At 39.5% G+C, this 24,266-nt stretch overlaps 1 protein-coding gene across 5 annotated transcripts in view; it reads left to right on the top strand.

Annotated features, from left to right (window-relative positions):
- SLC3A1 (solute carrier family 3 member 1) overlaps positions 1-24,266 on the top strand; it is a 47,618-nt gene that overhangs the window by 1,618 nt on the left and 21,734 nt on the right. For 2 of the 5 annotated variants that reach the window (XM_070235523.1, XM_070235526.1), the window contains exons 2-8: positions 85-155; positions 264-284; positions 8,054-8,178; positions 13,737-14,198; positions 17,277-17,456; positions 17,604-17,758; positions 21,594-21,719. In XM_070235523.1, the coding sequence (XP_070091624.1) occupies positions 13,769-14,198; positions 17,277-17,456; positions 17,604-17,758; positions 21,594-21,719 (891 nt within the window). In that variant the 5' untranslated portion in view covers positions 85-155; positions 264-284; positions 8,054-8,178; positions 13,737-13,768. Of the gene's footprint in view, positions 1-84; positions 156-263; positions 285-4,747; positions 5,071-8,053; positions 8,179-8,762; positions 8,888-13,692; positions 14,199-17,276; positions 17,457-17,603; positions 17,759-21,593; positions 21,720-24,266 lie in introns of those variants that run through there. The other 3 variants (XM_070235524.1, XM_023619708.2, XM_070235525.1) reach the window with 3 other exon arrangements.

Below are 24,266 nucleotides of genomic sequence, written 5' to 3'. Positions count from 1 at the left end.
ATTGTCCTGATACTTAGTACTTAATAATAATGGTTATTATAATAATTATAATGTTAACAATAGCGATTTTTATCAATGACATAGGCCTCACTGAGTGAAGCTCTTTGCTGGGGAGGAAGCTGACCAATCTTTACAAGAGGAGCCTGTTACCACTGGTAGGTGGTTTGTATACGCTACTTAATTAAATTTTTAAAATTTATTTTAAATTCAATTTTACTTGTTTAATTAAAATAAATTAGAATCTTAAAATGTGTTTTATTTAGTCCTCACAGCAACTCTATGAAGTAAGTGTAACAGATGAAAAAGCTGAGATCCATCCAAAGAGGTTGAATAATTTGCCCAAGACTTTGAAGCTTAGAGCTTGCTGATCTGGGATTCAAATCCATGTCTATTGGCCCAAGACTTTCCCATCTGACTATGAAGATGAATTACATGAAATTGTAACTCTACCAGCAAGAAGAATGCAGAGCACTGGCTATGCCACTAAAGCATGAGACAATGAGCAAGTCAGATAGTCTTTCTGCATCTTAATTTCTTCTCCTGTAAATAGAAGAGATTAGATTATCAATGGCTCCCCAACATCAGAATTTGAATCAAAGTTTGCACTTGTCCATCACAAAATTAGAAAAGTCAGGACAGCATAGTTTTCCCATAAAGCTACCATTTCTTCTACTTAAAGAATTGTCCTTTGATCTAAGAGTATGTTCTTCAAGCATGTTTTGGTGTTGCAGTGTCCTTCATATAATAAGATATTGAAACTAGATTATTTTTTAATATCCTTATTAAGCAAAATAAAATGTTGGTACCGTATTTTAGTTTCCAATTTTTTTTGGAATTTTCCTTGCTTATAAAATCCCAAAGTTTGGGAATCCTTGTTCTAATTACACACAAACTAGTAGGTCAAATATTTATTGTTTAAGCCACAGATTTTTTTTTAATTAAAAAACAAATGGGGGGACCGGCCCCGTGGCCGAGTGGTTAAGTTCACACGCTCTGCTTCAGTGGCCCAGGGTTTCGCGGGTTCGGATCCTGGGTGCAGACATGGCACAGCTCATCAGGCCACGCTGAGGCGGCGTCTCACATGCCACAACTAAAAGCACCCACAACTAAAATATGTAACTATGTAATGGGGGGATTTGGGGAGAAAAAGCAGGAAAAAAAATTGGCAGCTGTTGTTAGCTAAGGTGTCAATCTTTAAAAAAAAAATTTTTTTTTTAGTTTAAAGGACTCTGGTATATAGATAAAGCCTGGTGTAGAGAGAAGCTAAAACTTCAGAAAGAGCGAAGACAGAGTATTATACAGTCACACATGGGCCCTTTAAATCATTAGGGATGTGTTGTACAGATCCTCTCAATCAAACATGGCTTTGAAATAATTGCCCACATATAAAATTTGGGAAATTTTACATATTAATACAGATTTCCAGCTTCTCTGGAAAAAATAGATGTGTCAATCTTGATTCTCCATTATCGCTGGAGCTGAGTGGCTGCTGCCGCTTGAGACAGAGCATGAGCCTTCTGGTTCACCACCATCCCCAGCACCTTCTGCTGCATCTCACCCTGCCCACTTGCTCATTTATGTGTACCATCTCAATCCTGTGGGCTTTTGCCCTCACAGCCTCACGCAGGTGCAGTCCAGGTACCACAGCACTGGCATCACCTGGGAAGTGATTCGAAATGCAAAATCTCAGGCTCTGCCCAAAATCTACTGAATCAGAATCTGCATTTTAACAAGACCTCCAGGAGATTCATATGCAGGTTAAAGTTTGAGAAGCCTTCCTGGAGATGATCTCCAAGGTTCTTTCCCCAACAAGACTCTGAATGTTGACCTTGGGCAAAGCCCTGGACTACCCACTGTGCTAATAGGTACAGCTCTGTCTTCTGGGGTGGGAGAACCAAATGGAATCATACCTTGAAACAACTGCCATTATAAGGATGAGTATACAAATGAATAACACAGACGAGTTCTGGGAGGGCCGGATCCGTGTCCATTGGAGAGAGATTGGAGAGTAGGGGCAGGGCGCGTGGAGCAGGGCCTGTAAGAGAGGCAGGAACAAATGTCTGGAATGAGGTGTTCATAGTCTACAATGAGGGAACGAGGAGCATCTCTGGTTGACTGGAGCAGCGGGCCTGATTTTGAGATACTAAGAAAGAAAGAAGATAAGAAATATAGTATGGACGTATTTGTACCTTAGACTTCTAGGCTAAGCTATTTGGACTTTGTTCTCTTTATAATGAGGAGCCATTGACAGCTTTAGAGTTCTATGTGAGTGTTCTGAGGAGATCAGTGGTCTGACAGATTGTGCTGTATAAGAAACTTTATTTTAAAGAGACATTCACAATGGTTTTATGTACATGCCTAGGTGTTGGAAAAGCAATGTCCTTAAAATATGGCATGTTTTGTGTCTTTTCTATCCATGTTTGTTCCTCTGATAGATGTTCTCAGAGACCCTCACACCCACCGCCCCAAGCCGTGCTAAACATTTCCTGGCTTCGAGTCAGGCCTGGCTGAGAGAGCATCCATTAAAGGTCAGGGAGTTATAGAGCCTCCCCCAGAAATGCTGGGTCTGGCCTGGGAATTGAGGAATTCACTCAACATCCAAGAACCACATTTCCCGGCTGTAGATTACAAAGAATGATGTTTGTGTTCCAATGAAGTTCTAACACACAGTGTTCTCAGATGACTGTAGCATTTTGAAAGTAGCATGTGATTCATGCTCTTTGAATTCACAGCGAAACTATTCGTGGCAGTATAGCTGTCAATGATAATAATTACAAGTTTTCCAGAACAGCTCAGTGTGTCTGAATTTGAAATACTTGTCACAGGGTAGGTAACTTGGCATTTAACTGTTGGGTAATCTTTTTCAATAGAACTTTGTTAAAGACCAGATATTATGTGTCATTGTTTCTTTTGTGATTCTGGACTTTTTTGAGAACAATGAGCATTAAGGAATTGAAACACTCTAAGGTTAAAACCCTTTGTAAATCAGCCCATTACACTGTGGATTCAATTACATTGTTGGCCAATGATGTCACGTAAGGACCTAATTATGCTTTTTTCTTTGTGTGTTGTTTTTTTTTGTAATGTCTGGTGAATTGGCCACCAGGAAGGCACACTGGTGAAGTGTTACTATTAATAGCAATGACTTTGGGTTGATAATGGCCACAGAAATCCCCTAGCTGTGATTGTCACAAACTTGGGTCCGAGATACACAGAAACACTTGTCTCTTCGTCAGGCTGAAGCACCAGCTCAGCTGCACCTGGTGCTGTAAGTGCCTGTTGAAAATACAAATTAAAACATCGTTACAACTCAACAACAAAAAATCAAATAACCTTATTAAAAAATGGGCAAAGGACTTGAATAGACATTTCTCCAAAGATGATAAACAAATATGGCTAACAAGCATATGAAAGATACTCGACATCACTAATCATCAGAGAAATGCCAATCAAAACCACAATGAGATATCACCTCACAGCCATTAGGATGGCCACTATAAAAAAAAAAAAAAACACCCAGAAAATAATGACTGTTGGCGAGGATGTGGAGAAATTGGAGCGCTTGTGCTTTGTTGATGGTATTGCAAGGTGGTGCAACTGCTATGGGAAATAGTATGGAGTTTCCTCAAAAAATTAAAAATAGGACTGCTGTGTGATCCAACAATCCCACTTCTGGCTGTATAGCCACAAGAATTAAAAGCAGGGTCGTGAAGACGTATCTGTACAACCATGTTCATAGCAGCATTGTTCACAGTAGCCAAAAGATGGATGTCTTTCGTCTGGATGGCAAATGTCTGACAGATGAATGGATAAACAAAATGTGGTATATATATATCAATGGAATATTATTCAGTCTTTTCTTTTTTTTGAGGAAGATTAGCCCCAAGCTAACATCTGCCACCAATCCTCCTCTTTTTGCTGAGGAAGACTGGCCCTGAGCTAACATCCGTGCCCGTCTTCCTCTACTTTATATGTGGGATGCCTGCCACAGCATGGCTTGCCAAGTGGTGCAGTAGGTCTGCACCCGGGATCTAAACCAGCGGACCCTGAGCTGCCAACGCAGAACGTGTGGACTTAACTGCTTCGCCACTGGGCCGGCCTCTCTTATTTAGTCTTAAAAAGGAAGGAAATCCTGTCACATGCTACAACATAGATGAACCTTGTGGACATTATGCTTAGTGAAACAAGCCAGTTACAAAAGGATAAATACTGTATGATTCCGCTTGCAGTTAAATTCACAGAAATGGAAAGTAGAGGGGTGGTTACTAAGGGCTGTGGGGAGGGAGAAATGTTGTTTGATGGGCATAGAGTTTCAGATTTGCAAGAGGAGTAAGTTCTGGAGATCGGTTTCACAACAATGTGAATATACTTAGCATTTCTGAACTGTACACTTTAAAATGGTTAGGATGGTATATCTTGTGTGGTTTTTTTACCACAATTTAAAAAAACGTTGCTAAGGTACATGAGACATTAATTGGATTAGTAGCCCAATTAATGGCTTCCCTTTATCCATGTCCTTTGCGTCATAACTTCTTAGTCCCTTCACACATGGACGCTGAGCTTGGTACGTAAAGTACAATCAAAAAAGTGCTGGGAACACTTATGTGGTGACAGACAAGAAATAATGTACAACTTAAATTTCACAATGATGTAAACTATTATGAACGTGATAAAAAAAAGTGCTACGTGACTTCTGAGGCTAGGTCACAAAAAAGACACATTTTCTGCCTTGCTTTCTCTCTTCAAGTGGGACACCCACATTTGGGACAAAGCCAGAATGCTATGAGGAAGCCCGGAGTAGCCAATGTGGAGAGACTACACAGAGAGGTCCATGTGGAGAGAACTGAGATCCCTTAGCCGATTGCCAGCATCAACTTCACCAAAGAGATGTGTGGATGGCAAATAAGCACTGAAAAGATATTCTACATCATTAGTCATTAGGGACATACAAATTAAAATCACAGTGAAATACTGCTACCTACCTACTAGAATCACTGAAATTAAACAGACTGAAAATAGCAAGTGCTGACAAGGATGTGGAAGAAGTGGAATGCTGATACACTGCTGAAGGTAACGTAAAATGGTACAACTTTCTAAAATAGTTTGGCAGTTTCTTAAAAGGTTAAACATATACCTACCGTATGATCCAGCCATTCCACTCCTAGGGAAGAGAGAAAGAGAAAAGAAAGCTATATCCTTACAAAGACTTTTAAATGACTGTTCATAGCAGTTTTGTTTATAACAGTCAAAAACTGGGGGGAAAAAAAACCCAGTGTTCAGTTATAAGCAGTGGTATTTTCATACAATGAAATACTACTCAGCAATAAAAAGGAATTAACTAAACAACAATGAGATACCACTATACTTGTATTAGAATGGCTGCTATCCAAAAGATTGACAACACTAAATGTTAGCAAGGATGTAGAGCAACAGGAATTGTCATTCATTGTTGGGAATGCAAAATGGTACAGCCACTTGGAAAGACAACCTGGAAGTTTCTTACAAAGCAAAATATAATCTTACTGCACAATCCAGCAGTTACACTCCTTGGTATTTACCAAAATGAGTTGAACACTTATGTCCACACAAAAACCTGCACCTGATTGTTTCGAGTAACCTTATTCATAATTTCCAAAACTTGGAAGCAACTAAGATGCCCTTCAGTAGATGAATAGAGAAACAAACTGTGGTACATCCAGACAATGGAATATTATATGGCACTAAAAAGAAATGATCTGTTAAGCCACAAAAAGACATGGAGGAAACTTGAATGTATATTACTAAGTGAAAGAAGCCAGTACGAAAAGGTTTATACTGTATTATTCCATCTATATAACGTTCTGGAAAAGGCAAAACTATAGAGACAGTGAAAAGATCAGTGGTTGTCATGGGTACAGGGGGAGAGAGGGATGAATAGATGAAGCACAGGATATTTTTAAGAAAGTGAAACTATTCCATATGCTACTGTAATGATTAATACATGACATATGTATTTGTCAAACTGGGCAACACGAAGAGTGAACGTTAATGTAAACTATGAACTTTAGTTAATAACGTATCAATATTGGTTCATCAATTGTACGTCAAATGTACTACACTAATGCAAGAGGCTAAGAATAAAAGAGTTGTGGGAGTAGGGGAAGAGGAGTGTATACAGGAACTCTCTGTAGTTTCTGCTCAGTTTTTCTGTAAAACTACACTGTTCTAAGAAAAAAAGCTTATTCGCTAATAAAAAAGAATGAAATATTGATACACACAAGATGGATAAATGTCAAAATAATTATACTGAGGGAAAGAAACCAGACAAAAAGTGCATACTTTATGTATGATTCTGTTTATATAAAATTCCAGAAAATGCAAGCTAATCTATAGTGATAGAAAGCAGATCAGTTGTTGCCTGGAGACGTGTGGGGAGGGGGGTGCTGGGGGTGTAGGGAGGGGTAGGAGGGAAAGAGTACAAAGGGGCAGGAGGAGGAAACTTGCAAATTATAGACGTGTTCATTATATTGATTGTGGTGATGGTTTCATGAGTGTACACACATGTTAAAACCTATCAAATGGTATACTTTAAATGAGTTTATTCTATGTCAGATATCCCTCAATAAAGCTGTTTTTTGAAGGCCACACCCAAAAAGTAACCCAACAATTTATTAATTTCCCTGGCATGATAGTTGTTGAGGAGGCTGTGTGGCTGACCTGGACTAGGCTCTGCTGATCCCAGCTGGGCTTGCTCAAGCATCTGTGGTCCATTGGCTGGCTGCCTGGGGACTGGCTGGTCTAGAAGCCCCTGGATGGGAAGATCCCACACTCTTGCACATCTCCCAAATCTCTCCCGCATCCTGCAGCAGGCTAGCCTGGGTGTAAACTCTTGGTGATGGCAGCAGTCCAAAAGAGGAGCAGAAATGCACAAACACTTTTTAAAGCCTCTTTGTGTGTCAAGTTTGTTATTGTTTCATTGGCCAAAGCAAACCACATGTCCAAGCCCAGACTGTGGTAGAGACTAAGAAATTATGGGGCTGGGCCAGTCCAATGGCGCAGCGGTTAAGTTCACACGTTCCACTTCGGTGGCCCGGGGTTCGCTGGTTTGAATCCCGGGTGCAGACATGGCACTGCTTGGCAAGCCATGCTGTGGTAGGCGTCCCACATATAAAGCAGAGGAAGATGGACACGGATGTTAGCTCAGGGCCAGTGTTCCTCAGCAAAAAAAGAGGAGGATTGGTAGCAGATGTTAGCTTGGGGCTAATCTTCCTCAAAAAAAAAAAAAAAAGAAAAGAAATTATGGGGCAAAAGGCATGGATACAGGGATGCCATTAATTGGGCAATTAATTAATTAATGCAATTAATCTATCATGGAATTTACCAATGTTTTAATTTGTGTTTTTTAATTTCATCAAGAAGGTACTCTCCTGCAATGACTTTTATGTGATGTTAATTTCATATATATCTTTTGCAATCTCTTTTAATCTTTTTTTTTTTTTAAAGATTTTATTTTTTTCCTTTTTCTCCCCAAAGCCCCCCGGTACATAATTGTATATTCTTTGTTGTGGGTCCTTCTAGTTGTGGCATGTGGGACGCTGCCTCAGCATGGCTTGATGAGCGGTGCCACGTCCGCGCCCAGGATTCGAACCAACGAAACTCTCGGCCTCCTGCAGCGGAGCGCGAACTTAACCACTCGGCCACGGGGCCAGCCCCCTCTTTTAATCTTTTATTGAATGTAATTTAGCTATTGATTTTATGTGTTTGCATTAATTCTTTATATGTGAAGGAAAGTAAATTTTCATTGTGACATTTGTCACAGTTTCATGTCCTGTTAACATTTCTTTTGCTATTTGTTTTGTCACATTTGGTTATCAAAATGTTTTAAAATAGTTTAACTGCCGGCAAAAACGTGTTTAAATATTCTTGCATTTCAATGGTTATATAAGTTGAACTTCTCTCTCTTCCTGGGACAAATCTATTTTTCTGTTTCCCTCTAATTGGAACTGTTTTAAAAACCATTTTGCTTTAGACTATATTTATAACATTAACCCTGGAACCAAATTAAATTTTACAGTGAGGGAACAGAGGCTTAAAGAAGCTGGCAGATTTGTCTGAGATCGAGCAGAGAGCAAGTGGTAGAGGCACGGCTTGAATCTTACTTCTTCTGACTTAAAATTTCACTCATTGAACTGTACCAAGGTAAGAATATTTGACTAAGTGATAAAAATCTATGTTTTTGTGCAGAGTATACTTTCCACTTTCTCTTTCTCTTCCTCTTCCTCTTCCTCCGCCTCCTGCTTCTTTGGCATAGGGTTAGGTCTATCCATTTTTAAGGGACTATTCTTTTATTCATTTAATAATGTATCAGGCACCGAGCTAGATGCTGGGAGCTTAAAGGTGACTATGCTGCAGATCCTACCCTTAGCTCACAGAGGCTGTAAACAGGTCAATAAAATATGGAAAATGTTTCTTCTATTGTAAATGTTCACAATTCTGACAGGTTACATGCCATGTGTCACTTTGGTGGGTTTGCTGCTGAGTAGAAGTCTTTATGGTATGATGGCTTTGAAAGTCATTGTATATATGTATTTTTTTTTTTCATTGATTGCTGCTTTCTATATGTTTCTTTCTATAACTGCAAGATGTTTCTGGCTCCTGTGGTATTCCTCATTATTCTGTTTTCTAGATATTTTATTCTTTTTTGCTCTATTATCGTGATTGCGTAACTCACTTGGAATTTGAGTTTATTGAGCGAGTTTATCTTTATTATCTCTGATTCTTGGTTCTGATTATCTGAGTTAGCTCTTAAAGCTTCCTTAGTGTTCTTCTTCCGTATTCGTGTTTACAAGTTTAAGCAGTAGTGTGTTTGGCTTCTACAATCAATATTTCGTTTTAAATCTCCTGGAAAGTAAGTAATACCGATACCTTTGTACTGGCTTGGAATTCTCAGCTTTGTAGGTATCTTCTCCAGATTACTGCCCACTTCCTCTTCCCTCTAGTGTTTCAGTGAATCCATGTTTTCTTTCTGCTTTTCGAAGTTTGCTTTTTTCTCTTTCTTTTAGATATGGGATGTTTATAAATTTTGGGTGGCTATTGCTAGGAGTCACCTTATACGGAACTTTACCACCTGACGGGAAGTTCTAGGTAGACTCTCAACTCGGGGTTCCCTAAATAATTTTTTTCCAATGGACGAGTAACACATATTTGTTACAAAAAAATTAGAAAAATCTGAAAAAGTTTAAAGTACAAAATGAATGTCACCCATAATTTTAGAACCCAGAGATAAACACTAAACATGTTTTCTAATAGGACTTTACAAACATGTATGAATTTTTTTTTCACATAATTGGGATAATTTCTTTATATCCTGCATTTTCTCACTCAACATGCTAATGTGGGATTTCTTCCATGTCGTTAAAAATCTTTGAAAATATGCTCAATGACTAATATTCTATCACATGGATGTACAATAATTTATTTAGTTAGTCTGGTATCATTGAACACTTTGGTTGTTTCCAATGTTTGCTATTATGAATAACACTGTAATTAATAAGCTTTATTATACATAAATTTTTGTCCCTGTCTTGAGTTATTTCCTTAAGATAGATTTTTTTTTGAACTGGAATTACTGAGTTAAAGGAAATGAACATTTTCTCCCCTCTCTTTATTACAAAAGTCATATATGCTGGGGCAATTAAGTTGGTCAGAGTCAAGTGAAAAGTAAAAGTCTAAGGATTATTGTCATCCTTCTCTTATTCTCAGTTTCCAGTCAACCACTAGCTGAAGATTCAATATGCACACACACATGCATGTACCTTTTTTCCTCCACACCATTCTGATTGTACTGCACATACTGTTTTAAAACAGTTCTTCCACTTTACACTATATTTTAAACATTTTTTGTTATCAGCACAGATAAATAAACTTGTTCTTTGTAGGAGCTATGTGGTATTCCATTGTCTGAATATGTCGTAATTTATGTAGATAATTCCGTATTGATGGATATTTAGATTGTTTCCAATTTTGTTGCAGTGTTCATCCTTGTACATATTTCTTACTGGTTACATCACTGAGATAAAGTTTTAGCAGTGTAGTTGCAGAGTTGAAGGTTATGCAGTTTATAATTTTGACATATACTCCTAAATTGTTCTCCACAAAGGCTGCGCTAGCTCACATTCCCACCACAAATGTATGAGAGTGCTGGTTCCCTATTTTGATGTGTTGATGCTGGGTATTATCAAGCTTTCTCATTTTGGCCAAAATTATACTTTAAATGTAGTATATCCTTTTTATTTTTATTTCTATGTCTTTAATTTTTAGTGAAATTTACATTTCATGTTTATTAACCACTTGTATTTTTTTTCTGTCAACTGTTTATATCTTTTGTCCATTTTTCTATTTTCCAGTGTTAATTTGTATAATCAATTTCTATATTATGGAAATTAGTTTGTCATATTTGTGAAAATCTTTTCTTCCAGCTTGCCATTTGCCTTTTATCTTTGTGGATTGTTCTGTTTGTTTTCAATTTTTGGAATAAAATTTATCAGTTTTTTCCTTTATGGGGTCTAGGTTTTGTATTTTGTGTTACGTTTAGGAAGGCTTTCTAACTCCAAGATTATTTTTTTAAAATACACAAATTTCTGTCTAGCATTTTTACAGTTTTACTTTTACTTTTAAATCTGATCCACATAAAACTTATCTTGGGGGCCAGCCCCGTGGCCGAGGGGTTAAGTTCGTGCGCTCTGCTGCGGTGGCCCAGGGTTTTGCCAGTTCACATCCTGGGCACGGACATGGCACTGCTCATCAAGCCATGCTGTGGCAACATCCCACATACCACAACTAGAAGGACCCACAACTAAAAGAAATGTACAACTGTGTACTGGGGGGCTTTGGGGAGAAAAAGGAAAAATAAAATCTTTAAAAAAAAACCCAAACAAACATTTTGATGTCAGGAATAAGGTAAGCTGTATAGCTTTATTTTCTTTTCCAAATAGCTATCCAGTCGTCCAACATCATTCACTAAGTAATCTTTCCTTTCCTCACTGATGGGAAATGTTGCCTTATCTTATTCTAAATTCCCTTCTGTATAGGGCTCTATTTTGGGTGAATCCAATCTGTTCAGTTGATCTTTTGACTTAATCCCTTCTTTAGTATCAACTCTTTATTTTTCTGGAGTTTTTATTTTAAAATCTGGCAGGATTAAAATTCATGATACACATTGTGACATTACTTTCTAGAATTATGATGTCACTTCACACTGGACCCTTGCCGGCACTATTATCTTTTAGAAGTTCTTTGCCATTGTGATTGAAAATGCTTGTTTATTTCTCTGATATTAGGGAGTTGATTGGTGTGAAATGTCTGTTTATATTCTTTTTTCCAAGTTTTCTACTAAAATTTATATTTTTAAATTGATATTATGAAATTTCATATAGGTATACATATTGTCTAACAAAATATACATACCTTTAACGTTAAAGACATAAGTTCTTTGGCATATTTGTTACCAATATATTTCACAATTTGTCGTATGATCTTCAGTTAGTATGTTTTGTAATATAATAAATTCAAAAATTTTCAATCAATTCAAGCAATCTTCTTTTGTAGTTACTTTTATCTTTTAAAAAAACTTCCCACCAGAGACAGAACAATTATTCCAGATTGTTTTTTAAAAGATTCTAGTTTATATGTTCTGGAATTTCAAAGTAGCATTGTTGTTATTTTAAATAAAATGTAGAGAAGTTGAAATGGAACATTTCTGTCATGAAAGCATATTGATATGATGTGAGTTTTTCTGCATTTATATGATTGTACACTTAGAATTTAAGAATTTATAATTAAAAGTTATTTCTTATAACTTAAAATTATCTTAAAACTGTGGGTATTTTTGCACACTGTTTTTTCCCCAAATAGTAACTGAATTTCAAGAATTAGCTCCTGTTGTGAAAATTATCCTTATGTGTTTGAGATAAAGCAATTTCAAGATATAAAAGATAAATTCCTTTGATTTTTAAAAAGTACACAATATGCATAATTAGTAATAATGAGAGATGCCACTTATTGGATGCATTCAATGAGCTGGGTATTGGGATTTACTCATTTTTAAAAGCAGCTTGTTCAAAATCAAATAGTTCATTTCTCTGTACCATATACTGCTGCTATGTCACTTTACAAAACAACAGGAATGTCAGGAATGCAAATAACATTTAAAAGAAAAAAACTTCTTGTTATCTGATCAAATGATTCATAGGGCTGTTTAAGTGTCATTGGTTAAATGAGAACAGTGAATCATCACATTCTTTGAAGGCTTACAGAATCTTCTAGGAAAGCCCATCTAACTTTAATGCGGTTATCTCACGGGGGCAAATGTTGCATTTTACACCTGTCAATGATTGAACAACTCTTTAGTGCTTGTGTGAAGAACTGTTTACTATTGGAAAGCACTTGAACTCCCTAGACGTGGAACCCTTTCTCCTCCTCAACCCCAATCTTTGGAAAGTGCGTCCAAGAATGGGCAGGCAATTCCTTCTCTGAAAATATCAAACAAGACTGAAGACACCTGGAGGCGAATTGAGCATGTAAATAGATATTTATAGGGTTGGCGTGAACTGAGATAAAATTAGCTTCAGTAACTTGGATTTGTAGGAAGAGAAGAGACCTTCAAAACAAAAGATACGGAAAAGCCTGTTTTCCCTTGCAAAATTCAGTATTTGTTTCTTTTTCTCATACCTAGCTAAAAGAAAAATTTTTTTTTTTTTAAAGATTTTATTTTTTCCTTTTTCTCCCCAAAGCCCCCCGGTACATAGTGTGTCTTTTTCGTTGTGGGTCCTTCTAGTTATGGCATGTGGGATGCTGCCTCAGCGCGGCTTGATGAGCAGTGCCATGTCTGGGCCCAGGATTCGAACCAACGAAACACTGGGCCTCCTGCAGCAGAGCGCGCGAACTTAACCACTCGGCCACGGGGCCAGCCCTGCTAAAAGAAAAATTTTAAAGCTAATTGTTTTATTGTGGTAAAATATATATAACATAAAATTTACTACTTTAACTTTTGTGAGTGTGCAGTTCAGTGGCATTAAGTACATTTACATCTTTGTGCAACCATCAACACCATCCACCTCCGGAACTTTTTCATCATCCCAAATGTAACCTCTGTCCTCATTAAATAACTCCCCAGCAGCCGCCTCCTCCCAACCCCGGTAAGCTCCCTTCTACTCTCTGTCTCTATGGATTTGTCTAGGCACCTCGTGTAAGTGGATACAATATCCGTCCTTTTCTGTCTGGCTTCTTTCACTTAGCATAATGTTTTCAAGGTTCATCCATGTTGTAGCATGTCAGAATTTCCTTCCTTTTTAAAGCTGAGTAATATGCCACTGTATTCATATGTCGCATTTTCTTTGTCTATTCATCTGTTAATGGGCACTTGGCTTGTTTCCACCTTTTGACTATTGTGAATAATGCTGCTGTGGACATTGGTTATTCAATCAAGTAACATCTTAAGTTGCAGTGGAACCCTGCCTCTTCTTCCCATTTCCCCTCCTCTCAGCCCCTTGACCAGTTCAGGTCTGAGCCCCCTCAGTGCTGTGACTCTAGCTATATCAGCCTCAGGGGTGTAAACAGAATATTTTTATAACCCCCTTTACCTTTACCCTTTCTTCCTTGGCTGGACTTTGTCCAGCCAGGTTTATTTATAAACCACGTAAAGCTCATTAACACAGCCAAGCATTTCAGCCAGCTCCCTTCCCACCTCTGTATTTCAGGAAGGCACTCTGCAGGGGTAAGACCGTGAGACATGGCTGAGGACAAAAGCAAGAAAGACTCCATCGGAATGAGTATAAAGGGAGGCCAGACAAACAACGGGTTTGTCCAAAATGAAGACATCCTAGAGAGGGACCCGGATCCAGACAGCCCAGCCGACAGCCCACAGCACACTGCCCTGCACATCCTTGGCCCCGCAGAGCCCGACCTGAAGGACATCCGGCCCTATGCAGGGATGCCCAAGGAGGTGCTATTCCAGTTCTCGCACCAGGCCCGCTACCGGGTGCCCCGGGAGATCATCTTCTGGCTCACGGTGGCTTCCGTGCTTGTGCTCACTGGGGCCACCGTAGCCATCATCGCCATCTCTCCAAAGTGCCTTGACTGGTGGCAGGCTGGGCCCATGTACCAGATCTACCCGAGATCTTTCAAGGACAGTGACAAGGATGGGAACGGAGATCTAAAAGGTGTGTGCCTGGAAAGAGTCTAGGGCTGGGCCAGGATGACATTGGTTTATGGCTCTCTGAATCCTTAAAAATGAATTATTCCTGAGTTGTGCAGTAAGCACACTCCAATATGACTGGCATGCCAAGTTTTTCCTTGTTTATGGTGTTTTTAAAAGCCACTCAACAGAACCGGTAATTCTTCCCATAGAACAAAAGGCTACTTGCTGGAGACCTTTGAGCCTCCAGAGAGTTGTTTAATTTATTGCCCATGAAGTATGCCTGTGCTTAATGGGTCATCAGTTCTAACTTCTTACATGAGCAGGTTTCCTCCTGAAATGTTGCCTGTGTCTGTGCACTTTCTAGTTGATTATCTTTATAGTTGATATAGTTGATTATTGGGTTAAATATAGTTGATTATCTGATGTCTTTAAAAGGTGTAGGCTGAGTCTTTAAAGTTTAAATCCTGCAAAATGAAGGAAAGGAAAAAAAAAGCATAGCAGTGTGTATTGGTCATTACTTGAATTAGGATTATTTAAAACAATATTCAGGGGGCTGGCCCAGTGGGGTAGTGGTTAAGTTTATGCGCTGTGCTTTGGTGGCCCAGGATTTGTGGGTTTGGATCCCTGACAGGGACCTACACATTGCTCATCAAGCCATGCTATGGTGGCATCCCACATACAAAATAGAAGATTGGCAGGAGATGTTAGCTCAGGGCCAATCTTCCTCACCAAAAAAAAAAAAAAAGAAAGAAAAAGAAAAAAACCCAACAATATTCATATTAGTAAAGAAAAATAATAAAGAATTACCTTTTTGAAGTTATGCTAATAATTTCCTAGTGAGTTATGTGTAAACATACTTATAATTTATTGCTTAAATTGGGATGCTTTAAAAAGTAAAATTATGCTTCATGGCAGGCACAAACTAGAACCGTCCTGGGCAGCTGGTTGATAAGGTCACTCTGGTTAAGGGCAACAATAAGAAACAATAAATAGCAAGGTTATTTTTGATAAAAATATTTGATTTGGACAAAATAAAACAATGATTTAATAGAGTGTGGGAAGTGGGAATGAGCTTAATCTAACTTTAAATCTTACACATAAACTCTTGAAACCTCCAGCTTTCCTTAATAACTAATAAAAGGCTTTTCTTTTTCACACTCACATCAATTTTCTCTCTTTTTTAATCTTCCTGCATCTTCACTAATTGAAATACTGTCTGTCTTTCCAGGTGCAGCTCTAACCCGTGCCCTGCATTAGTCTGTGTGTAACCCCCTATTAGAGCTCTGCTCCCCTCCCTGAGCTCCTGGGGGGCTTTGCACAGTGTTTGTGGTACCCTCTGATATTGCCTTGGAACATGTCTGGTGACTTCCCTTCCACACCCCTGCCGCGCCACGTGGCCCTAGCACCTGCTGCCTTTTATGCAGTAAGCACTTCACGAAAGTGATTTTTTGATGGAATAGAGCTAGAATCCCTAAACTCCAAGGTACACTCCTCACTTCCTGGCCCTCCCTTGTAATCTCCTTCCAGATAACCCTAAATTCCCTAGACGTGGGGCAGCTTCTACTTAGCTCTTGTCGTTTCCAGTAACTTCTCCTGGAGGGACTGGCTGCTTCCTGTAATGGACAGGTATTTGTCGTTGAGGTCCTCGGGATTTTGTTGTCAATATCTGAAGAATCCCTTCCGGGTTTCAGTTTTTGGTGGCTGCCTTCTGTCCTCTGAATGTGGATCTGGGATCCCCTGTTTACTTGTGACTGTCCAGTCCCTTTGTTTTTATCATCCTGTTCCTTTGTGCCTGTTCTTAAGCTATATTGTACTGTTGTTCTGACTTAAATAAAAATCCTTTTGTTGCCAGTTGACACTCTGTGGGGTCTCACAGCCACCCATATGGGGGAAGTGAGGTACAAAGAGAGCAAAAGTAAGCAGCCTGATAGAGGGGAAGAGCTCTGTGCTTTGGTCTCAGTGACCTCCAGTCTGCTGTGTGCCCTCTGACAAGCTCTGACTGTAGGAAGCCGCATAGGGTCCCACAGAAAGTTACTGGAGGTTGAATACCAGACTCAAGTCTCTGAATCTGCATTTAGGGCTCTGAACTAGGAGCAAAAAACACACTATCTGCTAACTATCCTGCAAAATTCCAAGATCAAAGTTTCATTCCGGTATCTCAGCCAAGTCTAGAATTCTGTTTTGTATAAATTCTTGGCTTCAGCACTGTCCGAAGGAAATAAAATGTGAATCACGTATATAATTGTAAGTTTTGTAGGAGCCACATTAAAAAAAGTAAAAAAGAAACGTGAAATTAATTTTAATAATATATTTTGTTTAATCCAATATATCCAATATATCATGTCAACATATAATCAATATCAAAATGTTAAGATATTTTACAGTCTTTCTTTTCATACTGAGTCTTCAAAGTCCAATGTTTCACATTTATGGCACATCTTGGTTTAGACTAGTCACACTGCAAGTGCTCAAAGCCACATGTGGCGAGTGGCTGTTACACTGGACAGTGCAACTTAGATCGTGTGCCCATCAGGGGCCATGTATTATTCTTTGTACCTTGGCACTCAGCCCATCACCTGGCCTAGATTAGGCTCAAAAACCATGTGGAGAATAAATTAACAATACTGTCTTCTTGGCTTGAAATAGAGAATATGAACAAGCCACAGATAGATCTCTTTTTTTTGAGGAAGACTGGCCCTGAGCTATCATCCGTGCCCACCTTCCTCCATTTTATATGTGGGATGCCTGCCACAGCATGGCTTGATGAACGGTGCATAGGTCCATGCCTAGAATCCAAACTAGCGAATGCAGGGCTGCCAAAGCTGAGTGTGTGAACTTACCCGCTGTGCCACCTGGCCGGCCCCAGATTTTTTAATGTTATGCATCTATGTTAAAGGTCAAAGGTTATTGCTAAAAGACTAATTTCTTACTGTTTATAGAACTAGACCTTGCTATTTGAATTTCACTCAAATTCAACAAAATTCCAAATATTTCTGTCTCAATATAAATATTTCAATCTCAGCCATGTTCCTTTTACTTTTAATCCTTCAACTTAAAAACCAAATTACTTATTTTTCATGGCCTTGACTTTTTTCTTCAGGTATTCAAGATAAACTGGACTACATCGCAACTTTAAATATAAAAACTATTTGGATTACTTCATTTTATAAATCATCCCTTAAAGATTTCCGACATGGTGTTGAAGATTTCCGAGACATCGATCCCATTTTTGGAACAATGGAAGATTTTGAGAATCTGCTTGCAGCCATACATGATAAAGGTAAATTGAGTGGAAGATGAATGGGATGCGGGTGGAGGCTGGGGAAAGCATTTCTCCAAATGCTTACTTAAAGCGTTTTTTCCTTAACTGTCATCTATTATTCTAATAGAATCTTTTCCTAACATTTGAAATGTTTTCACTTATTAGGTTTAAAATTAATAATTGATTTCATACCAAACCACACGAGTGATAAACATCCTTGGTTTCAGTTGAGTCGGACCCGGACAGGGAAATATACGGATTATTATATCTGGCATGACTGTACTCAGGAAAATGGTATAACCAAACCACCCAACAACTGGGTAAGTGCCAACTTGCCTGATTTACAAAGTGAAAATGGGCAGATCTCCAGGGATTAAACTGATTGTTTATAAAGTCCTTTTAAGGAAAAAATTAATTGGTATAGTTTACTGGAAGGGGAAAAAGTTTCCCAAAGAAATAGAAATAAGGTACCCAAGCCTCCTAATGTCATTTGGATTTCTGATTTCAGTGTAGAGCTGATGTGTTCTAGCAAATTAAAAGCTATAGTCTCTGTTAGCCTCTCCTGCCCTCCTTCCCACCCTGTCTAACTTAGACTCCAGATCCCATTAGTTCAGTAACTGTGTTGCTACTTTCCAGACCCCTTTGCCTTTCTGACTTTTTGACTCCCTTGTCCAACAAAACCTTAGCCATAAATGAACCCTACCATCTACTTGTCTGCCTGAACCTTGGCATCTGAGGCTCTGGAGGCATCACACACTCATTATCCCCGTTTGAACTGAGCCGTCCAGAGTCTTCCTGGGAATTTGACCAAATCCACTTGATCAACACGCCCTTCCTCCTCTTCAAATATCCTACCTACCTCCTCCCCGTCTTATCACTCTCAGCAGCAAACTCTACTTCAAAGAGAGAATAGAAGCCATCAAACCTGCCTGTCCCCACTCCCGCCCTCTTCCGGTTCACTTCTTTTACAGCAGAAACCATGTCCCTCCTGGCTGGGGGTTACCAGATTTACAGATAAAAATTCAGGAAGCCTGATGAAATCTGAATTTTAGATAAACAATGCATAATTTCTTAGTATAAAATATTACATGAACCATACTCATATAAATAATTATTCATTGTTTATCTGAAATTCAGATTTAACTGGATGTCTTGTATTTTATCTGGCAACTCTATTCCTGTCCCAGGTCAGTCCTTCCACCTGCTCTGGTTCATTTTCTCTCCTGCTTTCTGTGGAGCCTTTTACTCTGGATCATCTCCTCCCACTCCGCTCTCTCCTTCTCTCTTCTTGACCTTCTCCATGAACATTTAAGCAGGCTGGCTCCTGGGCATCAACTTTTAGATGACCAAGGGTATTCAAAATTGACACGTATCAAAGCCATCTGTGAGATCTTCTCTTCCCAGCCTCCCGTATCCCAGGTTCAGCGAATGGTCCCAAAATGCAGCCTGGTGAACGGGTCACCAGCAAGTCCTGGCAGTTTTACCTCCATAAGTTTTCTTTTTCCCAACCTACCCACTTGTTAAAATGATACTGAAATTAGCAAACATTTCCTAAATACTTACCATGTGCCAGGCTCTGTACTAAGTGTTTTTTATTTATTAATTCATTTAATCTACCCTACAACCCTATGAGCTAGGTTTTAATTTCTGTTTTGCAGATGAGCAGACTGAGACAAAGAAATGTTATGTACTTTGCCCAAGGTCACAAAGCTAGTAAATGAAAGGGCTGAGGACTGGATCTAGTCAGTCCAACTCCACAGTCTGCTTTCAAAAATTGCCACCCGTAGTTGAAACCATATCATCTCTTGCCTAGGGGACTGTAACAGCTGCCTCTTTTGGCATCCAGTTTTTCCATCCTTCCATCAATTCTCCACTGTAGCCAAAGTTGTGTGATTTTTAAAAAATGTAATAGTTGATACATTAAAAAAATATATGATAGATGTATAAACACCTGGTGGTTTAACCATACAATGGAACGCTACTCAGCAATCAAAGGGGGTGAACTATTGAATCACGCAGCAACATGGATGAATCTCATAGTAACTCTGACGAGTGAAAGAGTCCAGACCAAAAAAACACGCTACATGATTACATGTACATGAAATTCTAGAAAATGCAAGCTTAACCTATAATGGCAGGAAGTAGACTAGTTGTTGTTTAGGGATGGGAGAGAGATGGAGAGGAATGGGAGAGTGGGATTAGGGATCACAAAGAATGGGCCTGTTCACGATTTTGATTGTGGTGAGAGGTTCATATGTCAAAACTGATCACAATGTATGCTTTAAATATGCGTAGTTTATTGTATTCAGTTGTACCTGAATAAAACTATTTAAATATATACGTAATATATTCCTAAGCTGGGGAAGATAATAATATAGTGAACATCAGTGAACCCATCCCCAAATTAAGACCTTGAACATAACTAGCACTGCTGAAACCACTGGGGGCTCCTGCCTGTCCCTCCCTATGCCTCCTCTCAGAGGTAACTACTACCTTGAATTTTGGGATTTTCTTTGTCCCTGCTTTTTGTTTTTGCCTATCCTACATATGCTACATTTAAAAAAAAAATTTATTTAGTTTCTCCTGTTTTGAACTTCATGAAGTGCATGCTACATGTAGTCTTCTGTAAGTAGCTTTTTTTCACTCATTGGTTTTAATACTCATTCATGTAGTTTCTGGTAACCGTGGCCCATACATTTTCACTGTTGTATAATATTCCATTGTTTGAATATTCCATGATTTACTTATCTACCCTTCAGCTGATGGGTGGTTGGGTTCTTGCTAGTTTTTTTTACTATTACTAATGATGTTGTAAACGTTCTCATTAATCTATTTCTCCTGGGGCGCATGTGATGAGCTTCTTAAGAGTAAATGAAAGTGAAATTAAATGGAGTGAAATTGCTGGGTGCAGGATACCACATGCTCAACTCTACAAGATAATGCCAAATTGATTATCAAAGTGGGGATATCAATTTATATCCCCAACAGCAGTATAAAAAATTCACATTTTCATGAATTGCTGGCATTGCCAGACTGTAATTTTTACCAAGTGAACATAAATTGTTATCACATTGAAGTCTTAATTTTATCTGTACCTAATTACTAATGATGTTGAACATCTTTTCATACGTTTATTCACTTGAGCTTCCATTTCTGTGAAACATCTGTTTTTTGTTTCTTTCTCCCATTTTTTGTCAGATAGTTTGTCCTTTTGAAGTAGATTTGTGGAGTTCTTTTTGTATTCTGGATACCGGTATTTTCTTGGTTTATATATGCTGTAAATATCGTATCCTGGTTTGTGTCCAGGTGGGCCATGAGGTGAGCTGATGAGGGTGTGTTTCCTCGAAAGGCAGCAGCTACTACTTAGCTTCAGCCGGTTGTTGCCATGGAAATGCGGACCCAGGGTGACTAGGTCTTCCAACTCAAAAGAAAAAGATTAGATAAAATCCCTCGGTTTCTGAGTGTTGTCCAGATGTTCTCTTTAGCTGGAGGTGGACAAATGGCCCAAGTTGAGCCCTGAGGAACTGTCACATTTAGGGAACCTCAGAGTAGACTGAGAGAGTGGCAAGGGATGTGAGAGGGTCAACCAGGAGAGTCATGCTGTGGAGCCACGGATGTCAGCACCAGTGTCGGATGCTGCTGGATACCAACACTTGAAGTGGCTAGATTTCTTTTCTTCCTGAAGGCTAGTGGAGTTTTTAAGTGAATGATTCAAATACTTTTTGGAGGACACAGTTTAAATATTCACTCTATCTGGATTCAAACTCCAAGACCAATGGAATGTGTCTCTCTCCCAAGTTGACCATCATTTGCTTTTCTTCACAAACAGGGGTCCAGAGCCTGGACAGCAGGTTCAAGAAAATATGTTAGAAATATCTGCTCCTGAAGTTGCCCTTGTCCTGCATTTGAGAGCGTTGCTTTGCTGTTGTGGTTGTTATGAACAGCTTCTCCTGCACAAACACGTCTCTAGGGGATTAGGCTAGCCGGTGGCATTGTAGGGAATTATTTTACCTAGGGCTCTCTCTAGAAGAAACATTCTGAGGATTTGTGCTCTCAGCCTCCATGGGGCCAGGGATGGCAATTATCATTTCTTTGTGGGCAATACCATCATATGAATAGTGCTAAGTAACTGATTTGCTATTTTCTGTTTGCTAGTTAAGCGTATATGGAAACTCCAGTTGGCACTTTGACGAAGTACGAAACCAATGTTATTTTCACCAGTTTATGAAAGAGCAACCTGATTTAAATTTCCGCAGTTCTGATGTTCAAGAAGAAATAAAAGTGAGTACAGACATCCACATAGACTTCTCTATTACAGGGGTGCTTAAGTGGTTATTTGATACACTTTACGTTGAACAATAATTGTGCAGGCAAAATCAAGTAGTGTAATTAAATTCTGGGATTAAGGAGTCTGATGCAAATACAGACACTGAGACATGTCGATAGTTCCTTCCTCCCTCTAACCCGGAATAATTGAAATGGGAGGGAGACAGAGACTCCCGCTGCCTTAGCTCCCAGTTGCCCCTCTGCTGTAACGATGGGCTGCTACAGTGAGGTGGGCCAGAACATGGGCTCTGGGAACTGGCTCCTGTGTCGGAACCAGTCCCGCCATTGGCTGCAGTGGGCTTCTGGGTGAGTTATTTGGCTTTGCTGTGTCTCAGATCCCTCATCTATGAAGAATGCTTGATGGCAGTATTTGTCTCATAGGACTTTTGGGACCATTAGATGGGATGACCCATGCTCAACACTTCTATATTCACTCAATAAACATTAACTTACTGTCTGCTCCATGCTAGGCCTTGTTCTAAGCAGTGGGAATGCATCAGTGAATAAAAGAAGCGCTGCCCTGAGGGAGTTTCGGGTCGACTAAGGGGAAGGCATTCAATGAACTAAATATATACCGTGTCAGGTGGTGATGAATGCTAAATGTGAGGGCGTGCCAGGGAGAACTTGGTCTGGAGACACTCCTCTGATGAGGCCCTGTTTCAACCAAAACCTGAAGTTTGAAAGGGAGCCATGTGAATATCTGGGGGAAGCGAATTTCAGGCTGAGAGAAGGGCAAACACAGAGCTCTCGAGGGCAGGGTGTGCTTCATGTGTTTCAGGTATGGCCTGGAGGCCAATGTGCAGGGCTGCCAGGTGTAGCAAATAAAACTACAGGATACCTAGTTAAATTTTAGTTTCAGACAAACAATGAGTAATGCAATATTTGGGACATATTTCCACTAAAAAATTATTCATTGCTTCTCTGAAGTTGAAACTTAACTGGGTGTCCTGTATTTTATCTGGCAACCCTACCAGTGCACTGGAGCGAAATGAGGGAGAGTTAGAGAGCTGAGGTCCAAAAAGTGAGATGGGGGCTGATCCTATCGGGCCTTGAGTGCTGTTGTGAGGGATACATGCTGAGCCGTTGAAGACCCCTCTGTGTCCCCTGCAGATTTCCTATGGTGACCCAGCTGAGAGCTGGTGGGGCTTGGCCTGTGTGGCCGAGGTTCCAGCAATACCTAACGCATAATTCACAATAAGCACGAGCTGTGTTGTTGTTCTGGTTATTGCTGCTCCTTGGTGATAGTGCGCAGGAATTTCGGTTATGAGGGTAGTGCTCTGAGATAGGGAGGTTGGGGAGGAGAACCGGACAGAACAGAACAGAGGCATGGGTTCCCTTCTACAGCTCACCATGTCAGCCAGATGATAAGGATGCAGGCGGCCACGTTGGAGTCACTGAGGGCACCTGCACCCCATAGTTTGTTTTTAAATAAGAGCTTTATTGAGATATAATTCATAGACCATAAAATTCACCCCTTTCAAGTGTATAATTCAGTGGTTTTAGTATATTCACAGAGTTGTGCAACTATCACCACTAATTTCAGAATATTTCCATCACTCCAAAAAGAAACCCCATACCCTTTAGCATCACTCCTGGTAGCCCCCTCCCTTTCTCCTCCTGGGCCCTGGCAACCACTCACCTACCTTCTGGCTCTATGGATGTGCCTACTCTGGACATTTCACATAAATGAAATCATACAATATTATTTATATGTCTATGATATATATCTGTATTTATAATCTATGTTTAATTATTTGAGAAACTGCCAAACTGCTTTCCAAAGGAGCTGCATCATTTTACTTTCCCACTAGCAATGTACGAGGGTTCCGATTTCTCTACATCCTCACTGACACTTGTTATTGTCTGTGTTTTGACTATAGTCATCCCAGTGGGTATGAGGTGGTGTCTCACTGTGGTTTTGATTCCCATTTCCCTGATGGCTAATGATGTTGAGCATCTTTCCATGTGCTGATAGTTTATTTGTATACCTTCATTGGAGAAATATCCATTCAAATCCTTTACTCATTTTTAAATTGTATTTGTTTTTTTATTGTTGACTGGTAAGATTTCTTTATATATTCTACATTCATGATTTGCAATAATTTTCTTCCATTCTGTGGGTTGTCTTTTTACTTTCTTGATGGTGCCTTTTGAAGCACAAGCATTTTTTTTTTTAAAGATTGGCACCTGAGCTAACAACTGTTGTCAATCTTTTTTTTTTCCTACTTTTTCTCCCCAAATCTCCCCAGTACATAGTTGTATATTTTAGTTGTGGGTCCTTCTAGTTGTGGCATGTGGGATGCCGCCTCACTGTGGCCTGATGAACGGTGCCATGTCTGTACCCAGGGTCCGAACCAGCGAAACCCTGGGCCACCGAAGCAGAGTGTGCGAACTTACTCGGACATGGGGCCGGCCCCCTCAAGGACAAGCATTTTTAATTATTGTGATGTCCAATTTGTCTACTTTAATTATTTTGTTGCTTGTGCTTTTAGTGTCATATTT

Source organism: Equus caballus, chromosome 15 (genome assembly GCF_041296265.1).
Source record: "Equus caballus isolate H_3958 breed thoroughbred chromosome 15, TB-T2T, whole genome shotgun sequence".
NCBI lineage: Eukaryota > Metazoa > Chordata > Mammalia > Perissodactyla > Equidae > Equus > Equus caballus.
The sequence above is the reverse complement of the archived record's forward strand: the minus strand, read 5'-3'. Positions and strand labels throughout refer to the sequence as shown.